The sequence below is a fragment of the Rhinopithecus bieti genome, unplaced genomic scaffold, assembly GCF_001698545.2.
Source record: "Rhinopithecus bieti isolate Rb0 unplaced genomic scaffold, ASM169854v2 scaffold_3040, whole genome shotgun sequence".
Lineage (NCBI taxonomy): Eukaryota > Metazoa > Chordata > Mammalia > Primates > Cercopithecidae > Rhinopithecus > Rhinopithecus bieti.
In genome coordinates this window covers 9,386,498-9,402,778 of record NW_016804657.1, presented here as the reverse complement: position 1 = coordinate 9,402,778, position 16,281 = coordinate 9,386,498, and the positions used below count along the sequence as shown (strand labels likewise).

At 41.2% G+C, this 16,281-nt stretch overlaps 1 protein-coding gene across 2 annotated transcripts in view; it reads left to right on the top strand.

The window, feature by feature from the left end:
• TBX15 (T-box transcription factor 15) overlaps positions 1 to 15,610 on the top strand; it is a 105,649-nt gene extending 90,039 nt beyond the window's left edge. For both annotated transcript variants that reach the window (XM_017869835.1, XM_017869836.1), the window contains exon 8: positions 13,131 to 15,610. In XM_017869835.1, coding sequence (XP_017725324.1) covers positions 13,131 to 13,915 — 785 coding nt within the window. In that variant the 3' untranslated portion in view covers positions 13,916 to 15,610. The remainder of the gene's footprint in view (positions 1 to 13,130) is intronic.
• Positions 15,611 to 16,281: the final 671 nt, after the last annotated feature.

The window sequence follows — 16,281 nt, the reverse complement described above, 5'->3', positions numbered from 1 at the left end:
GCCTTGGTATTTGAAGAGATTATCTTAATAAGTTCATTTATTCCTCATGGTAGCCTTCTCAGTTTTTCTTAGAATAAGAAAAGTTTTGTGATGAACAAAATCTTAGCTCTGGACAATGGGAATCAATTGTATCAGGTCTCAAGGTGAGGAGTGGGCTGCTGCAAGCCTATCTGAACCTTGCAACTTGTGTTCTTTCCTTTTTTGCTTATATAAAACAACACCCCTCTCAGCTGGTGGACTAAATAGACGTCCCCCCCTACTGCTTTGAACTCTGTGCTTTTTATCCAATTTATAGTTTTTCTTCCCTTGCAGCTCAGGTTGGGAAACCTGTGGCCAGATGGGTCGTGACTTATTTCAGATTTTCTCAGTCTAGTCTGTAGCTTCCACAGGCATAGCACCCATGTATTATATTACATTCCCTTTTCAGAGGAGCTTCTAACATTTTGCACACTGAATTAGGTTTGTAACCTAAACTGCTGAAATCTGTCAGATTTTAAGATGAGTGTAGTGATTAAAAGCATAGACTCTGGAGTCAGACTAGGTCTAGGCTAGGCTCTTATCACTGATCCTTTCTAGCTTTGTGACCTTGGTCAAGTCCCTCAACTTTTCTGACACCCAGTTTTATCTTCTGCATTATATGGAAAAGTAGAATCAAATAGAATTCTTGAATTAAATGAGATCGTCCATTTAAAATCATAGTAAGCATTTAATACTGCTTGTTATCATTGTCTTCATCATCCTCATTATCTTCACCTTCAAGGCCCTTATGTCCCTGTATGTAGACTCTTAAGCAAAGTTGTGTCAGGACCAGGGAATATTGCCTTTCTGATAATGAATTATTTAAAATATGATTAGATTGTTCATTTTCACAGGGATCTGGTGAAGTAAGTGATCCAGAATTTCTAACTCTTTTATGTATTCCTCCCTACAAAGCTGTGATTAGAAGCAGAGTCAATAGTTATTCAAGATGTCACCACGGGTTTGAAGCCCTCATGGATGGCCATTAAGAGGCAGGGGCTTAAAGGGACTTAGGAAAATCTAGGCCCTTATCTTTGATGGTCACACATTCTCTACATTTGAAACAATTTAATTCTATTCCTGCATGCCAGTTTTCTCACCTACAAAAGAGGGATAATTTTTTTGTGTGTGTGAGGAAATTTATATAAACATGCTGTGTAGACAAAAATGTGTCATTGATTTGATTTAGTTCTGAGATGGCTTCTTTGCTTATCTGCCCTTGCTTTACTCACTGCCTTTCCAAGCTCTAGCTAAGCAGGAGTTTGTATCATGGAGGTTGGTCGGAGAAGGTTGGCAGTGATATTGCCAGTTTCAGAGGGCAGGCATTAATGGCAACAATTGTCTTCAATGCTTTATCCCCAAGATCTACCACAGGGCCTGGCACCTAGTACGAACCCAGTGAATAGTGAATGAGATCACTTGGTGGCACTGTGACTCAGGTGTGCAGAGCCACTCTCAGCCTTCATCTTGGAGCACAATCACCTAATGTGTATATATACATGGATATGGAGTGATCATTGAGGGTGACCATTGGGCAGGCACAGACACAGGAAGCCTGCATGGGTTACTTAGATGTGCAGCATAGTAGGTTTCTTGGTACTTATACTAAAAATTTACCAGTATGAAAGGTTATTATTGACATTTTGAAAACAATGGTTTCAGATAAACTGAACTTTCAAAACACTTCAGTGACCCTCACTTTTATCGGAAGAGAAGAAAGAACTTGAATTATTGGATACATATGGTGATGGGATGGGGCTAGAGAAAAAGCCAGGACTCTATTAAATAGTTTAATTGGAATATATTTTTGAAATATCCATTGAAGTTGATCCAGATTCTCATTATTAAAAAATATGTGGCTTGGTTTTTTGACGTTAACAAAGGATGTAAACCCAACAACACCATCCGCTATTCCCTTAAGAACTAAGAGTTTCAGTGACTCTGGACAGTATCAGTCATAAAATGAAGAGAAGAGACACAACCATGCATGCTGAACTGCTTTGCATCTTAGAAGGAATAGAGAGGAATGAACTTCTAGTGGAAACTGCAGTGGTAGTCTATTTTTTACAGTAATTCCCTTTTAATGAGGTGAGTATTGGCAGTGTTTGCACCAAACCTAAGATTCGTGCCAAATATTGACTGACTTATCCAATTGTCCATATCACCTCATTGTTTCAAGCACATGAATATCTGTCATGTCACACAGCAGTCCTAGACAGTTTTGTGCTGCTACTGGTGAGGGTGGATCTGTCTTTCTGCATACATGAGGTTAAGGATGCTTTTTTCATCCTGGCTTTGCTGCCGTCTTTTATTTCTCTTGTCATTAAGACTCATCTGCTGATAAAACTTCAAGGAAAGCACTTAGGTAAATTCTCCACAGTTTTGCAAAATTCAAATCTTTTATTTTAAAATCACATTGAATAGAGTATTTTAAATAGTTGTTTTAGGGAGAAGAATACATGAGATTAATTATCTTCTGCCTTTGACACAAAAAAGAAACTGAAGCCTGATACAGTCTAGTACAGGGGTGTCCAATGTTTTGGCTTCATTGCACCACATTGGAAGATGAAAAATCGTCTTGGGCCACACATGAAATATACTAAAACTAATGATAGCTGAGGAGCTAAAAAAACTACAAAAAATATCATAATGTTTTAAGAAAGTTTACAAATTTGTGTTGAGCTGCATTCAAAGGTATTCGTGGCTGCATGCAGCCCTTGGGCCATGGGTTGGACGAGTCTGGTCTAGTATCATATCTGCAGTTAAGCGGTGGCAGAACTAAGTTGAGAGTATCAATGCAGATCTCTTATTTGACAGGACAGTTTCCTTTCCACCAGATTACGTTATTTTTCTTTTTCTTTGTTACTACAGCTTTAATTTTCCACAAAGATTTTAGTTTGCTCTTCCTATTAATGGTTTTTATTGTTCAACAACTTGAGCATTAACTCTCAATAGGTCAATATTTTATTTTTTTTATAAGTCAAGTATATGGTCTTCAGATGTCTTCAGTTAGACTCAAGGATGTTTATGTGTTTGGAGAGTCTAGAGAGGCTGGAGTTTCTGGAGATGAAGATTCTATCTCAGGAATGGCTTTTGCCTGAACACTGCTAGTGACAGGGAGAAAATGAACTAACCAGGCAAGTTATGCTTGGAGAAAGTGACTGAGGCAATGTAAACATAGAAGGAAAAGGAAATAAAAGTCCAGGTCAGTTATAGCTAAGTGCAATGCTGTTGTTGTTCTGATGGATATCCTTGAATAAAATATGTGCCTCAACTTCCTCATGTATATAATGGAGCTATTTGAGTGGCCAAAACTGAGAGCTTTATCAGCAGTGACTTCAAGCTGTTTGATAACTGTTGTCCTAAAAGGAATCATTCTGGACCAATGACACCAGGACTGCCAACTTTCCATCTGTGGACATGAGGGTACCTGCCATTTACAAAAGCTCTCCATTCCCCAAGAGAGTTGGCAGACATCACTACAGAGCTCAGTACCATTGGGTGTTTCAGTGTTTGTCAGGCAGTTAAAGGGTCAGGATTATGAGTATCTCTGTTGGTGACTGAATTTTCATCAGTTTGACTTGTATTAGTTGAGGTTGGTTAGTGAGAGGGATCAGCTACTGATCAAGTCATACAAGTAAGATACTGGGAAAGAAGGACAATTAGGTGGACATGAGCCATTGAACTGTAACATCACTGTAATGATCAAAACATAGCTGATTTACACAGATCTTATTTATCGCTGAGGTGAGGAATAATGGCCATATGTATAGCTTACCAGTAAATAGTCACATAGAATTTTTTAAAGCACTCCCTTTTTAGCTATAGAAGAGCAATATCCTAATTCTGCACTATAATCATGAAGAGCTCCTGATAGGGGGTAGAGAGTATCTCAATTCAATCCATTAAAACAAACAGTAATTGATTTCATATTTTGTTTTGTCCCGAAAGTTCCTTATGCTCAGCATGTCCAAAACCGAGTCAGCATCTACCCCACAGCCTGGTGCCCTCTCCACGGGGAAGGATAACACTCGATATCCCGGAATTTTCCCTCCCTGCCCTACCCTCATGCCCAACCATTACTAAGTTCTTAAATCTGTCCACATCTCTAACCTTCCTTGCTACCATACCACTCTGCACTGATGTCACCTCTCACTGCATGATCGTAATGTCCTCCATAGTCTCTACATTTTCTTCCAAGCCATTCCTCATGTAGAAATGAGAGTCATTTTTTCAAAACACACATCTTTGTGCCTCAACCTTCTATCTCCAATCTGCTTAAAGCTGCTCAATGGCCACAGTTTACTTGCACCTATGAAAGACATATTCCTTAACATTGTCGCTAGTCCTTGCATGTTCTGGCTTTTGCTGCCTCACCTCTAAAACAGAGATAATAACAATGAGAATTAATGAATGTAAAGTGCTTAGAAAAGAGCCTAGGATTTACTGAGTATTAAAAAATGTTTTCGGCCGGGCGCGGTGGCTCAAGCCTGTAATCCCAGCACTTTGGGAGGCCGAGACGGGCGGATCACGAGGTCAGGAGATCGAGACCATCCTGGCTAACATGGTGAAACCCCGTCTCTACTAAAAAAAAAAAAAAATTAGCCGGGCGAGGTGGCGGGCGCCTGTAGTCCCAGCTACTCAGGAGGCTGAGGCAGGAGAATGGCGTAAACCCGGGAGGCGGAGCTTGCAGTGAGCTGAGATCCGGCCACTGCACTCCAGCCTGGGCGACAGAGCAAGACTCCGTCTCAAAAAAAAAAAAAAAAAAAAAAAAAAATGTTTTCTATGATCATCCTTATTATTGCTATTATTATTACTCTAGCTTCAGCCTATATCACCTCCCTTCGTTCTCTCTGTTGTTTCAGCATCACTCATCTTACTTCCCTTTCTCAAACATGGTGTGCTCTTTCCTGCCACGTGGTTTTCTTTCCCTGGAGTCTCCTTGCTACCCACTTGCCTTCTTAGTGCTATCTGTCTCTGAGATCACAGCTTAAATAGGACTTCCCTGGGGAAATTCCCTGCCATCTAGAGTAGGCCACGTCTCCTTAAGGTGAACTCTTGTTTATTTGTGTCATTCTTTCATTAATGTCTCTTATCCACATTTTTCTCACTATTTTTTCCCCACATGATTAAATCCCTGGGTCCAAACACTCCCAGTTGGTTGAGTGTGTATTTAGTACTCAAATAGTTATTGAATAAGTCAATAAACTCTGCTAGGTTTTATATCATAGGGACTAATGTCAATGTGTTTGGCAAAAATTAACCAGAGACAACTTTGGGATAAAATTTGAAGGGCATGATGATTAGAAAAGAAAAAAGAAGAAAATAAGTGAAGAAATTATTCTAAATTCTTTTCTTTTCTTTTTTTTTCGAGATGAGAGTTTTGCCCTGTCACCCAGGCTGGAGTGTGGTGGTACCATCTCGGCTCACTGCAACCTCTGCCTCCTGGGTTCAGGCGATTCTCCTGCCTTAGCCTCCCGAGTAACTGGGACTACAGGTGCACACACCACCATGCCTGGCTAATTTTTGTATTTTTTGTAGAGATGGGGTTTCACCATGCTGGCCATGCTGGTCTCAAACTCCTGACCTGAAACGATTTGCCCACTTTGGCCTCCCAAAGTGCTGGGATTACAGGCATGAGTCACCGCACCTGGCCCCAAAAATTCTTAAGTGAAAATAACAAGATAGTAAGTTGGGAAAAATTATTTATCATCTCAGAAATCCATGTGTCAGTATGTATAATATGGGGAGTGAGTAAAATGACCTTGAAGCTTTAATACTAAGAAGTAAGAGTCACTTGTTCACTCATGCAGTCGATTAACATTAATGTTTCTCATGCTGTTGTGGGTAATGTTAAGTCTTCTCGGGATAGAAATAATGACAAGAATAGTTAATTAAAGTGATATACTTTGAAAGAAAGAAGCACAGTACAAGAAAAAATATGAGTATTACTGTTAGGGAAGACTACAAACTTCACTTAATTCTAGGCATCCTAATGTTATTCCCACAAGATCACACCATTGTTTTTCCTGCTTTTATTTATATATTCTTCCTTTTATGTCTTATCTAACTGCATTTCACAAACCTATCAGAGAATGGTCACTTTGATGTCTTTAGACACTCCACTTTTATCTTCTCACCATTTGTGGGGTTATATAGGTTTTGAAATTACCTTTTGTTTAGATTTGTGCATTTCTTTCTACTGAACTTTTAGAAAATAAAAAAAAAAAAAAAAACCAGCAGCTGTTGTTTTCTATTCTGTATATTATATTCCTTATTTGTCATGAACACTAATATGAAAAAATCATCTTGCAAAGTTGCCAGCATTTTCACTTCATTTTTAAGCCTGTTCTTATTGATCAGAATGAGGCCAGAAACCATTTAAGAGATTATGTATATTTTTAAAGTAAAGGCACTATCTTATTAGATATTTTTTACAGAGCTAGATGTCTATTTACATAGCTGAAATACCTTGTTTCTACTCATAGGTGATTTATCATGTCTTAGGAAGGAATCATCCATAGCTTCAATTTGACAAAGTGGTTCACAGTCTAGTCCTACCGTTCTCATTTTTATTTCTGTCTCTTCCAACTTTATCTTAATATTCCTACCCCTTCAGTTTCATAGTGGAATTACCTATAGAATTAGGGAGGTATATCAATGAGGATTCTTACTGTTGTAAATAATATAAAACCCAAATGGCAAAGCAAAAAAGAAACTCATTGGGTCATGAAACTGAAATGACTCAAATAGCCAGTTTTAGGCAAAGCTTAATGTAGGCACCCATAAAAGATCATCAACTCCATTTCTCAACTTTGCTATCATCTTGACTTTGTTCTCAGGTTCCCCATGGTATGAACATGCTTACCAGAACCCCTGGCCCTACATATTTTGAGATTTAAATCTGATGAGAAAAGGCATGTACCTTTCTCCTTAGATTTCTACCAAAATCTCATTGAGTCTAATTGCCTTTAATTGAGTCATCTCAATTTTAATTACTGTGGTGGGGGGGAAAATGATGCTTTGATTGTCCAGGCCTGAGTCACATGCCTTCCCTGATTGTAGGGGTGAAGCCATGAGAGTGGGAGAAAGTGTGTAGTGGTGGGAAAACTAGATACTGTTGCCAGAAAGAAGCAGATTAATTCTAAATGAAGATAACAGATGCATGCTGCGGCAAGGAAGGCAGTAAAACAAGTAGCGGAGAAAACAATTAAGTTAATGGAAAGTGAAGAAATGCTGCAGTCCATCTAAGGAATGTGGTAGATATAAAATAGGACCATCTAAGAAGCAGAGACACTCAGAACACAGAGGACCAATGTGCAAAATTGGATTGGATGAATATATTCAAAGCTATTTTAAAGAGAAGGAGTTTAGGTCTGTGCATTCCTTTAGCTTTTATGGAGAATGATTCATTAGGAATCTTTCTAAGATTGAAACCACACGCTTCCTATTAGCACTCTAATGTTCACATTTGCATTATGAGGATGATACTCATCTCAACTAAGTAATTCTTTTGTTGAGATGAACAGTGCTGTGCTCATTAAACTTTATGATCTCTGGGTTTATTCTCTGGGATCAGTCTATAGGGTGCTGATATTTTACCTCTTACCTGTTTGAAAGCCTCAAAGAAGACTTCTCAAGGATACACAGTGAATCAGCACTCCTCAGAGACAGATGCCATTGAATTATACGAGAGAAGAGTCTGGCTCATGGAACCAAGTAATTACATGGAAATTTATTCTTTACTAGCCCAGATGGGGTTTCCCCTTACTGTTTTTCAATTTTGGGGGAGGAGGAAGAAAAGCACAACAAAACAAATTGAAAAGGAAACTGTATGTGAAAGCCCTCATATTACAATCTGGAAATGATCAATTTAGAGATGCAAAAGTCAACAGGTTTAGTATTCAGGATTTTCATGGTCACATTTAACTTGTCTTTATGGTAAAATGAAGTATATTCTAGGTTATTGTCCTCATACGGAATTACTGCTAAACATATCCTTTTTGGTTGTTTTGGCCATTAGCCTTGGATATTGGAGCAAGTTAATGTCATATATGAATTTTCATGTGTGCTGCCTCATATTGGCCCATGGGTAAAATAGGATGAAGGGAGCTGGGGCTGTAGGAGATTGATCCTACAGACCCTACAGATCCTACAGGACCTACAGATCCTATAGATGGTACAGAACTCTTGAAAGTTTTAAGCTACTTAGGGCATTATATTTTAATCACTTCTCAGAAGTGAATTAAGACCTCTAAGGATAGTGGGAAAGACAATAGTCTAGCTATTTGTGTTCTGTCAGTTCCACTTTGCTTCATTTGAGGAAAGATGGAGACACGGGTAGCCATTCTTGTCCTGAACTGGAAGTGAGGGAGGATGGACAGATAATTCAGAGATAAACCAGAGTTAGGTTAGCCTTTGGGAATATGGCCCAGGTAGGGCCATAGCTGCTACCTGGCCTAGTGCTCCATCATTCACCGCAATGGAGGTTTCTCTAGCATGTTACAACAAACATGTAGCTATTGAGACATAATGCTCATCAGGGTGGCGAGAGGCCAAGATGCTTAGCTCCACAGACAGAGTCCAACGCCGCAGAGCCATTCTCATTAGAACTGAAGTTCCTTTCTCCTTCCTTCACTCTTCTCTCATAGAAGAGAATAGTTAATGCTTATGTGCTGGGCTAGGTGCAGTGGCTCATGCCTATAATCCTAACACTTTGAGGCTGAGATAGGAGGATTGCTTGAGCCTAGGGGTTTAAGACCAGCCTGAGCAACATAGTGAGGCCCCAATCTACTAAAAATTATTTTTTTAAAAAATTAATGCCTATGTGCTAAATACATTTATGAGCACTTTGTAATATATGTTATTATATCTTATCTATTTCTCAAAACATCTCTACAAAGTAGATATCAGCAATTCCTTAATAATATAAAAGGCTTGGAGATGCTAACTTGCTACGGTTCTGTCCTTAATCAGTAAGATAGCTTGGATTGGAACTGGGTTTGTTTGACCCTATAGACCACACTCACCCATTAAATAAAATTTCTGTCAAGATGCTCAGAGCACGCAGGACCTGGCAGGTACAGAGGCGAGGAGGGCACAGGGAAGAGAGGCATGCTTTGCTTTGAGAGGCAGCTCTTACCCTCCTGTATCAGTGTGGCCTGGCCTGGCCTCCCACCCTGCCCTAGCTTTTCTGTGATGAGAATCTCTAGTCAGCCAAGTGTTGAAAATGAACAAGGAGGATGGGCTCCCTCTTTGTGCTCATTTTGCCCTTGGCTGGAAATTCCAGTCTTATTTAACAGTTAACAAGCTGTTAGATCATGGGAGGAGAAAGACTTGTCAGTATCTTGGTTTGCTTCTCTGCAAAATGAATACCATAGTCTTCTCTTTCTATGGGGACTTTGAAAAATAGCTGTTATTTGTATTGAGTACTTTATGAGCACATGAGCATTTCTTCAAAGTGCATGGAAGCAAGGTAACCTTCTCTTGGACAGGCTTGCCCCTGCCTCCTTCAAACAGTAGTTCATACGGGGTCTTCTCCCACTCAAGCTCAGCAGGCCACCAAGTCTCATTTCCAGTGAATGTCATTTAAAAGCCCAAGCAAGCTGACTACAAACTTTTTAACATGTGTCTTTCATCTGCTCAGCAGAAATCCCTGTAACTTGTTAATAGTTCCACCCTCCCCCCACCTTTTTTTTTTTTTTTTTTTGTAGTGAAACCAATTGAGGCCTCAAATCAGTACCACTTGTTCCATCTTGGGCCATCAGAGAAAACCATTTAGAGTTGTAGGAAGTCGTCTGTTCCACCTTATGCTTCCTGCTGCAGGGCTAGAACCAGTGCCTGATGGAATATACCTATAACAGGACAGTATGGCATGCTGAACAGGTGGTCTCCTCAGGGACCACATAAACACCAGATCAGGGAGAGCAAGGATGAACTTTCAAAGAGAAGTGACTAGATACTTATCCCATAAAACACATATCTCTTTACAGCTGGAGTCAGGTTTCTCCATTTGTGCCATAGCATTTATTTCAGAGAAGCTCATGGCATTTAGAGTGGAAAATAAGGAAAATGTGTAGGATGCCTCAAAGAAGAACTACACACTTGAAATAAATCCTTGAGATTTCTGCAAGGCACAGAAGGCCTGGCCATTCAGCTGTATAGAAACAAGACAGATGAGATGTTCTTCCTCCTCCTTCTAGAATCTTCTCCTGCCAGACATCCTTCATTATATTAAAATAATTCCATGGAAAGTACTTGTTGTTGGCAATTCACACTTTATATTACTTGAAACCTCAGTTACAGATAGGCTGAGAAGGACAGAAACTGAGGCCCACTGGTTCAAGTCCCTGATTTCACAGCTAATGAGAATGAAGAGGTGGCCTGCATTGCTAGTGGTCATGAACTGGACAGAGGTTAATAAGCCTAGAATCAGACTCAGGGCTCTTTCCAATGTGGCCAGCTGCTGGCTTCCTTCTCCCAGTGGTATTTACAATGTTGGCCTTGTCTCAAATTGTGGAATAAAAATCATTTTACTTTTTTTTTTAAAGGTTTTTTAAGTTGAGTATTATAAATGAGGAAGGAGAAGTTTCTGAAATGACTCTATTAAATACAATTCTTCCTTGAAAGTTCATTGGGGGAAATTCTTTTGAAATTCTTTTGTTATTAGTTAGGCTTTGTTAAAATTTACCTCTGAATAAACTATTATAACAACAAGAGCCAAATTTGTACTTCTATAGCCAGCACTACTACTTATGACCATGGCTGTAAGCTGAATGCTTTTTTTTTCCCTGCTAAAAATTAACCTTGGTTTCCTCTTTGAGGGCATCTGTCTCTTAATTGACACATCTGGGACCCCTGAGTCCTTAGCACACTGTGGATGGTTTCTTTGTATTCCAGTGTCTCTGGAATCCTGCCGGTTTTTTTTTTTTGAGACAGAGTTTTGCTCTTGCTGCCCAGGCCAGAGTGCAATGGTGCTATCTTGGCTTACTGCAACATCTGCCTCCTGGGCTCAAGAGAGTCTCCTGCCTCAACCTCCCAAGTAGCTGGTATTACATGCGCCCACCACCACACCTAGCTAATTTTTGAATTTTTGTATTTTTAGTAGAGACAGGGTTTCACCATGTTGGCCAGGCTGGTTTTGAACCCCTGACCTCAAGTGATCCACCTGCCTCGGCCTCCCAAAGTGCTAGGATTACAGGCATGAGCCAGCGCACCGAGCCCCTGCTAGTTTTTATAACATTTTCTTCACTGAGAAAAACCTTATTCCTGCTCTTTTCTACCTAAAATGCCCCTTACCCTTTTATAATGCTCATCTTCTAAGAGTCCCAACATGAGTGCGTAGGTGATCTAAAGGATATTACATTCCTTGGGGGAATCACAGCTCTTGACAATGCTGGGAAACTCCTAACCTTGCTGTGAAGGAGGAAGTTACATCATGGAAGATTCTCTATGGAAGACAAAGCAACTGCTCTTTCCAGAATTCAAATAAAGGGCCCTGCAGCCCTAGCACTCACCCATGTCTTTAACTTCCATTGGATGAGACAGGAGGCGGATGCTACACTGCTCCTTCCTGACTTTGGGAAAGAGGAGGCTCGTAAAGGTCGTTTTTGGCCTTCTTAAACTATCTGAGAACACACTGAAGTAGGTTGGATTGAACTAGTCCTCAGTCTGTTGGTGTGTCATCCACCTGTCTAGCTCTAACATTCACACATCGTAAGATCAACTCGTTCAAACACAGATTCAGGAACTTTTGGAAATGAAAGGAATCTGGAGTTCCTCTAACCCAAAGTGTGGTCTCTGGACCATCACCTGAAAACTTGTTGGAAATGCAGATTCGTAGGCCCCACCCCAGAGCAACAGAATCAGAGACTCTAGGGATGGAGTCAGCAATCTGTGCTTTAACAAGCCATCTAGCTGATTCTCATACACACTCAAGTTTAGGAAGGACTATTCTGAGTACTTAGAAATGAGGAATTCGGGTTGTATGATTGGTTCTTAAGCCACACTACACATCTGGGGGAGCTTTTAAAACAATACTGCTGTGGAGTTCCCATGCCCAGAAACTCTGCTTTAGTTCATCCGAGGTAGGATCCTGGAACACCAGCATTTTTAAAAGCTGCCAGGTCCTCTATGGCCGAGAACCACTGATCTAAGTTAATTCCTCATCTCTAGATGAAGAAACTGTAACCTGCAGAGGGTAAATGATGTGCCCAGGGTTACCTGGGCAGTTAGTGTGGCAGAGTTGTGAGCAGACCCAGATCTCCTGACTTTCAGGTCAGTTTAAGGCCTGTTTAGCTTCTTGTTCTCATAAATATCGAAACTCCAAAGACTCCATTTACAGTCTTTATTCCAGTCTCTGAGAATGGGCATGATCTTATAAAAGGAGATCAGCAGAGTCTCTGGTTCACAATGATTTTGTTTTGGGTTAGCCTTGCTTTATTCTAATCTAGCCCTTATAATTGTGTTCCCAATGTCTTTCATGTGATGCAACTTCAATCTCATACCCCAGGCTCCACTGCTTGCACCCCCAGGCCTCAATTTTGACTTGGCACTCTCTTCCATTACCCCATTTCCTCTGAGATTAGGGTCCTGCTTTGGTGTCCTGCATGTTTGGCTGGAAGAATAAAAATGGCAAAGCAGGCAACAGCCCTTGAATAAAATGTGTATTTAATGCATTTCCATTAAGAATGGGAAGAGCTGAGCTAGTGGATTTTAATGCTGACATCAGAGGTCGTCTTAGAAAGTGAATTTGATGGTGAGAAATGGCAACGTGAATCTTGGAAGGTTTATTGTTATTTTTATACAAAGGACTTACTAAGGCTCTTACAGGGAGAAACAAACAAAAGAATTTAGTGTTGTTTTTGATCACAGTCTTCTGGAATGTGTGCGTGTGTGTGTGTGAGTGTGTGTGTGTATGACTGTATGACTGTGTATGTGTCCACAGGTGGAATCACTTAGCATAGGTCTGCTGAGTTAAGAGGAAAAATAGTTCTGTAAAAATCAGCCTTATCTTGGACATTTCAAGGCACCTCCAGTATGGCTTGCATATGACTTAGGCAGACTCATCTTAAAAGACTCTGTCTCAATAGTATTCACATTTTATTTTTCAGGAGGCAGCACAGGCACTTCCCCAACCACCTCCAGCACTGGGACACCATCCCCTTCGGCTTCTTCTCATCTTTTATCTCCATCCTGTTCTCCTCCAACTTTTCATCTGGCCCCCAACACTTTCAATGTGGGCTGCCGAGAGAGCCAGCTGTGTAATCTAAACCTCTCTGATTATCCACCATGTGCCCGAAGCAACATGGCTGCCTTGCAGAGCTACCCAGGGCTGAGTGACAGTGGCTACAACAGGCTTCAGAGTGGCACCACTTCAGCCACTCAGCCCTCTGAAACCTTCATGCCTCAGAGGACTCCATCCCTGATATCCGGAATACCAACTCCTCCCTCGTTGCCTGGCAACAGCAAGATGGAAGCCTATGGTGGCCAGCTGGGGTCCTTCCCCACTTCCCAGTTTCAGTATGTCATGCAGGCAGGCAATGCTGCCTCCAGCTCCTCATCACCACACATGTTCGGGGGCAGCCACATGCAGCAGAGCTCCTACAATGCCTTCTCCCTTCACAACCCTTACAACCTGTATGGATACAATTTCCCCACTTCCCCTAGACTAGCTGCAAGCCCAGAAAAACTGAGCGCCTCTCAAAGCACTTTACTCTGTTCTTCTCCTTCCAATGGGGCCTTTGGAGAGAGGCAGTACCTGCCATCAGGGATGGAGCACAGCATGCACATGATTAGCCCTTCACCCAATAACCAACAGGCAACCAACACTTGTGATGGCCGGCAATATGGGGCAGTTCCAGGCTCCTCCTCCCAGATGTCCGTGCACATGGTTTAAAGGCCAGTCCAAACACCACGGAGCATTTGGCAATCAAGGCCCCAGAGTCTTCGTGGTCAGATCCTCTTCTTTGAGAGTCCAGTGCCTTCAGAAAACAGGAACTGTGTTGTTGTTGTTGTTGTTGTTGTTTTTCCTGGAGGAAAACATATCCCCAAGAACTAGAGACACCTTTAAGCCAGTGAGGGATACTTGCGGTAGAATCATCCACAACTCAGTGGCCATTCTCCTGCCTTCCCAGACCTTAGTTTTATAAAGCATTGTCTGTTCCAGAGTGGCCTTTGAAGAGACTGAATAATCACTTCGTCATAATGTTAAGGGAGATGCTAGTGTGTGGCAGCCATGAAAAGTTACACATACACACCCACATACAGACAGACCTACCAATACATACATGCACACACACATATATATTCATACACAGTTCATACACATGCAATCATACATGCACACTGACTCTGAACTGGGTGAACTCTGTGGAGGGAGGCCCAGAATGGGTGCTTTCACCAAGAATTTGTCTATGTACAACTCTAGATGGAGTGGGCCAGCAGTAGCTGCCAGTCTTTCTCCCCTGCAGCTTCCTCTGCTTCTGGAATGAACCATGTATCCTGGAGACCCTCCCCATGGATGAGAGTGGAAAGACATCAGTACAACTGGTCTTGGCTTCCAGAAAAAGATTGCTTTTGAACTTTGGCTCTCTTCACTTGTATGCTATCATTGATATTCCCAGTGGTGCCCGTGGAAAGAGGGAGAAAGAACAGCTGAACAGGAGAAAGACAAACAGGAAGAACAGAGAACAGGAGAGAGGTGGAGAGCAAGAGTGACAAAGAAAGTGTGAGCAATGATGAGAGTTTTAATTCACCAAGGAGATGTGTTTTTGGTTTGTCCCCCCAAATGCCGCCTGCCCCACTACAGGCTATAGAAAGAATCATGGCATTACTGAGGAGTAAACGTCTCTGGCACATTGAGCATGGTCAGGGCGTTGGTCAGAGGGACGGAGCAAGGAATGCATCCTGAGCCCACAGCTCTGACCACTGTGATCCAAAAGAGAGGTGCACTACGTGGGAAGTGCTGATTCCACAGCATGCAGCCTGGTAGGGGAAGGGAAATAGAAGGGAGTGAAGAAGGAATAGTTTTACAATCTCGGAAGATGATACCAAGAGCAGAGGCAACAAATAGAGGCCTGACCTCCAAGTGCCGGATCCAGACGCCTAACCTAGAATGCCTGCCCGCTACCCCTGTGGCAGGAAAAATCCCCTCATGTCCCAGGCAATTGCAGATGGGTCTTCTGTACCTTCTACCTGCCCTTAGCTCTCCATTTTTATCAAATAGTTCATTGCATTTTGAAGTTTTGGGTTTTTTCCTTCATCTTTCCCTTTCCCTTCAAATCTTTTAATAGTAAGAAAGCAAGTGAAGCGTGGTGCAAGCTAAAATTTTTAAATGGTGTGGAAATGCAAATAATACCAAGTAAAATAATACAGATATTATTAAGATTTCTGGTTTTGAGGTGTTGTAGATAAATGTATTTATGTGCCTAGTGGGGAATCCAATATTATGAATATGAAAAAGGGGGCAATATAAGGGTATGTAAAATATGTATGAAGAAAAGGTGTATAAAAATTTGCCCTTATGCACGGAACTCTGTTTCTAAGTGCCAAGCACAGAAAGCCGCTAAATAAAATCTTTGCAATTGTTTTCTGCATGTTTGTTCATACAGAAAAATCAAACAACAGCCTTGTGCATCTTCATCGTGCATTACAGTGAGTATAGAAGTTTTATATATATTACTCTATGTGATCTTTATATAGACCCCATGAAGTGAATATTAGCATCCTTTTATATGTAGTAACTGCATTCCAGAGAGATTGAATGAATTTGGTGGCATTATCCAGCCTGTCACAGAGGGAACGAGGACATGAAACCAGATCTTTTGACTCTAATGGGATTTTTGCCTTCGTGTTAGCTGCAGAAACCTGTGTGAGGCTAATAGTAATTGTCATCATTTCTGTGTGCCACCTGATACTATACCATGTATTTTACATGATTATCTTATCCTCCCACAATTCTGTGAGATAGGTAATATTTGAATCATCATTTTATAGATCCAGAAATGAGCTTATAGAATGTTAAATATTTGACCAAGTGGTGGAGCTGGCAATCTGACCCTAAGGTTAAGTAGCACCGTCATTCAGCAGTACCACGAGGCACTTGGACAGTCAGGAAATAAGACATATCTTAAGGCACTGAGGTGAGAGTGCCTCTGAGGCTGGATTTTGTTTGGTGTATTGAATAATAAGTATACACTATCCTCCTTGAATGCAGCATAGGGAGAGTGGTTTTGAGTTGTCATGCACCAACTGACAAGTTAG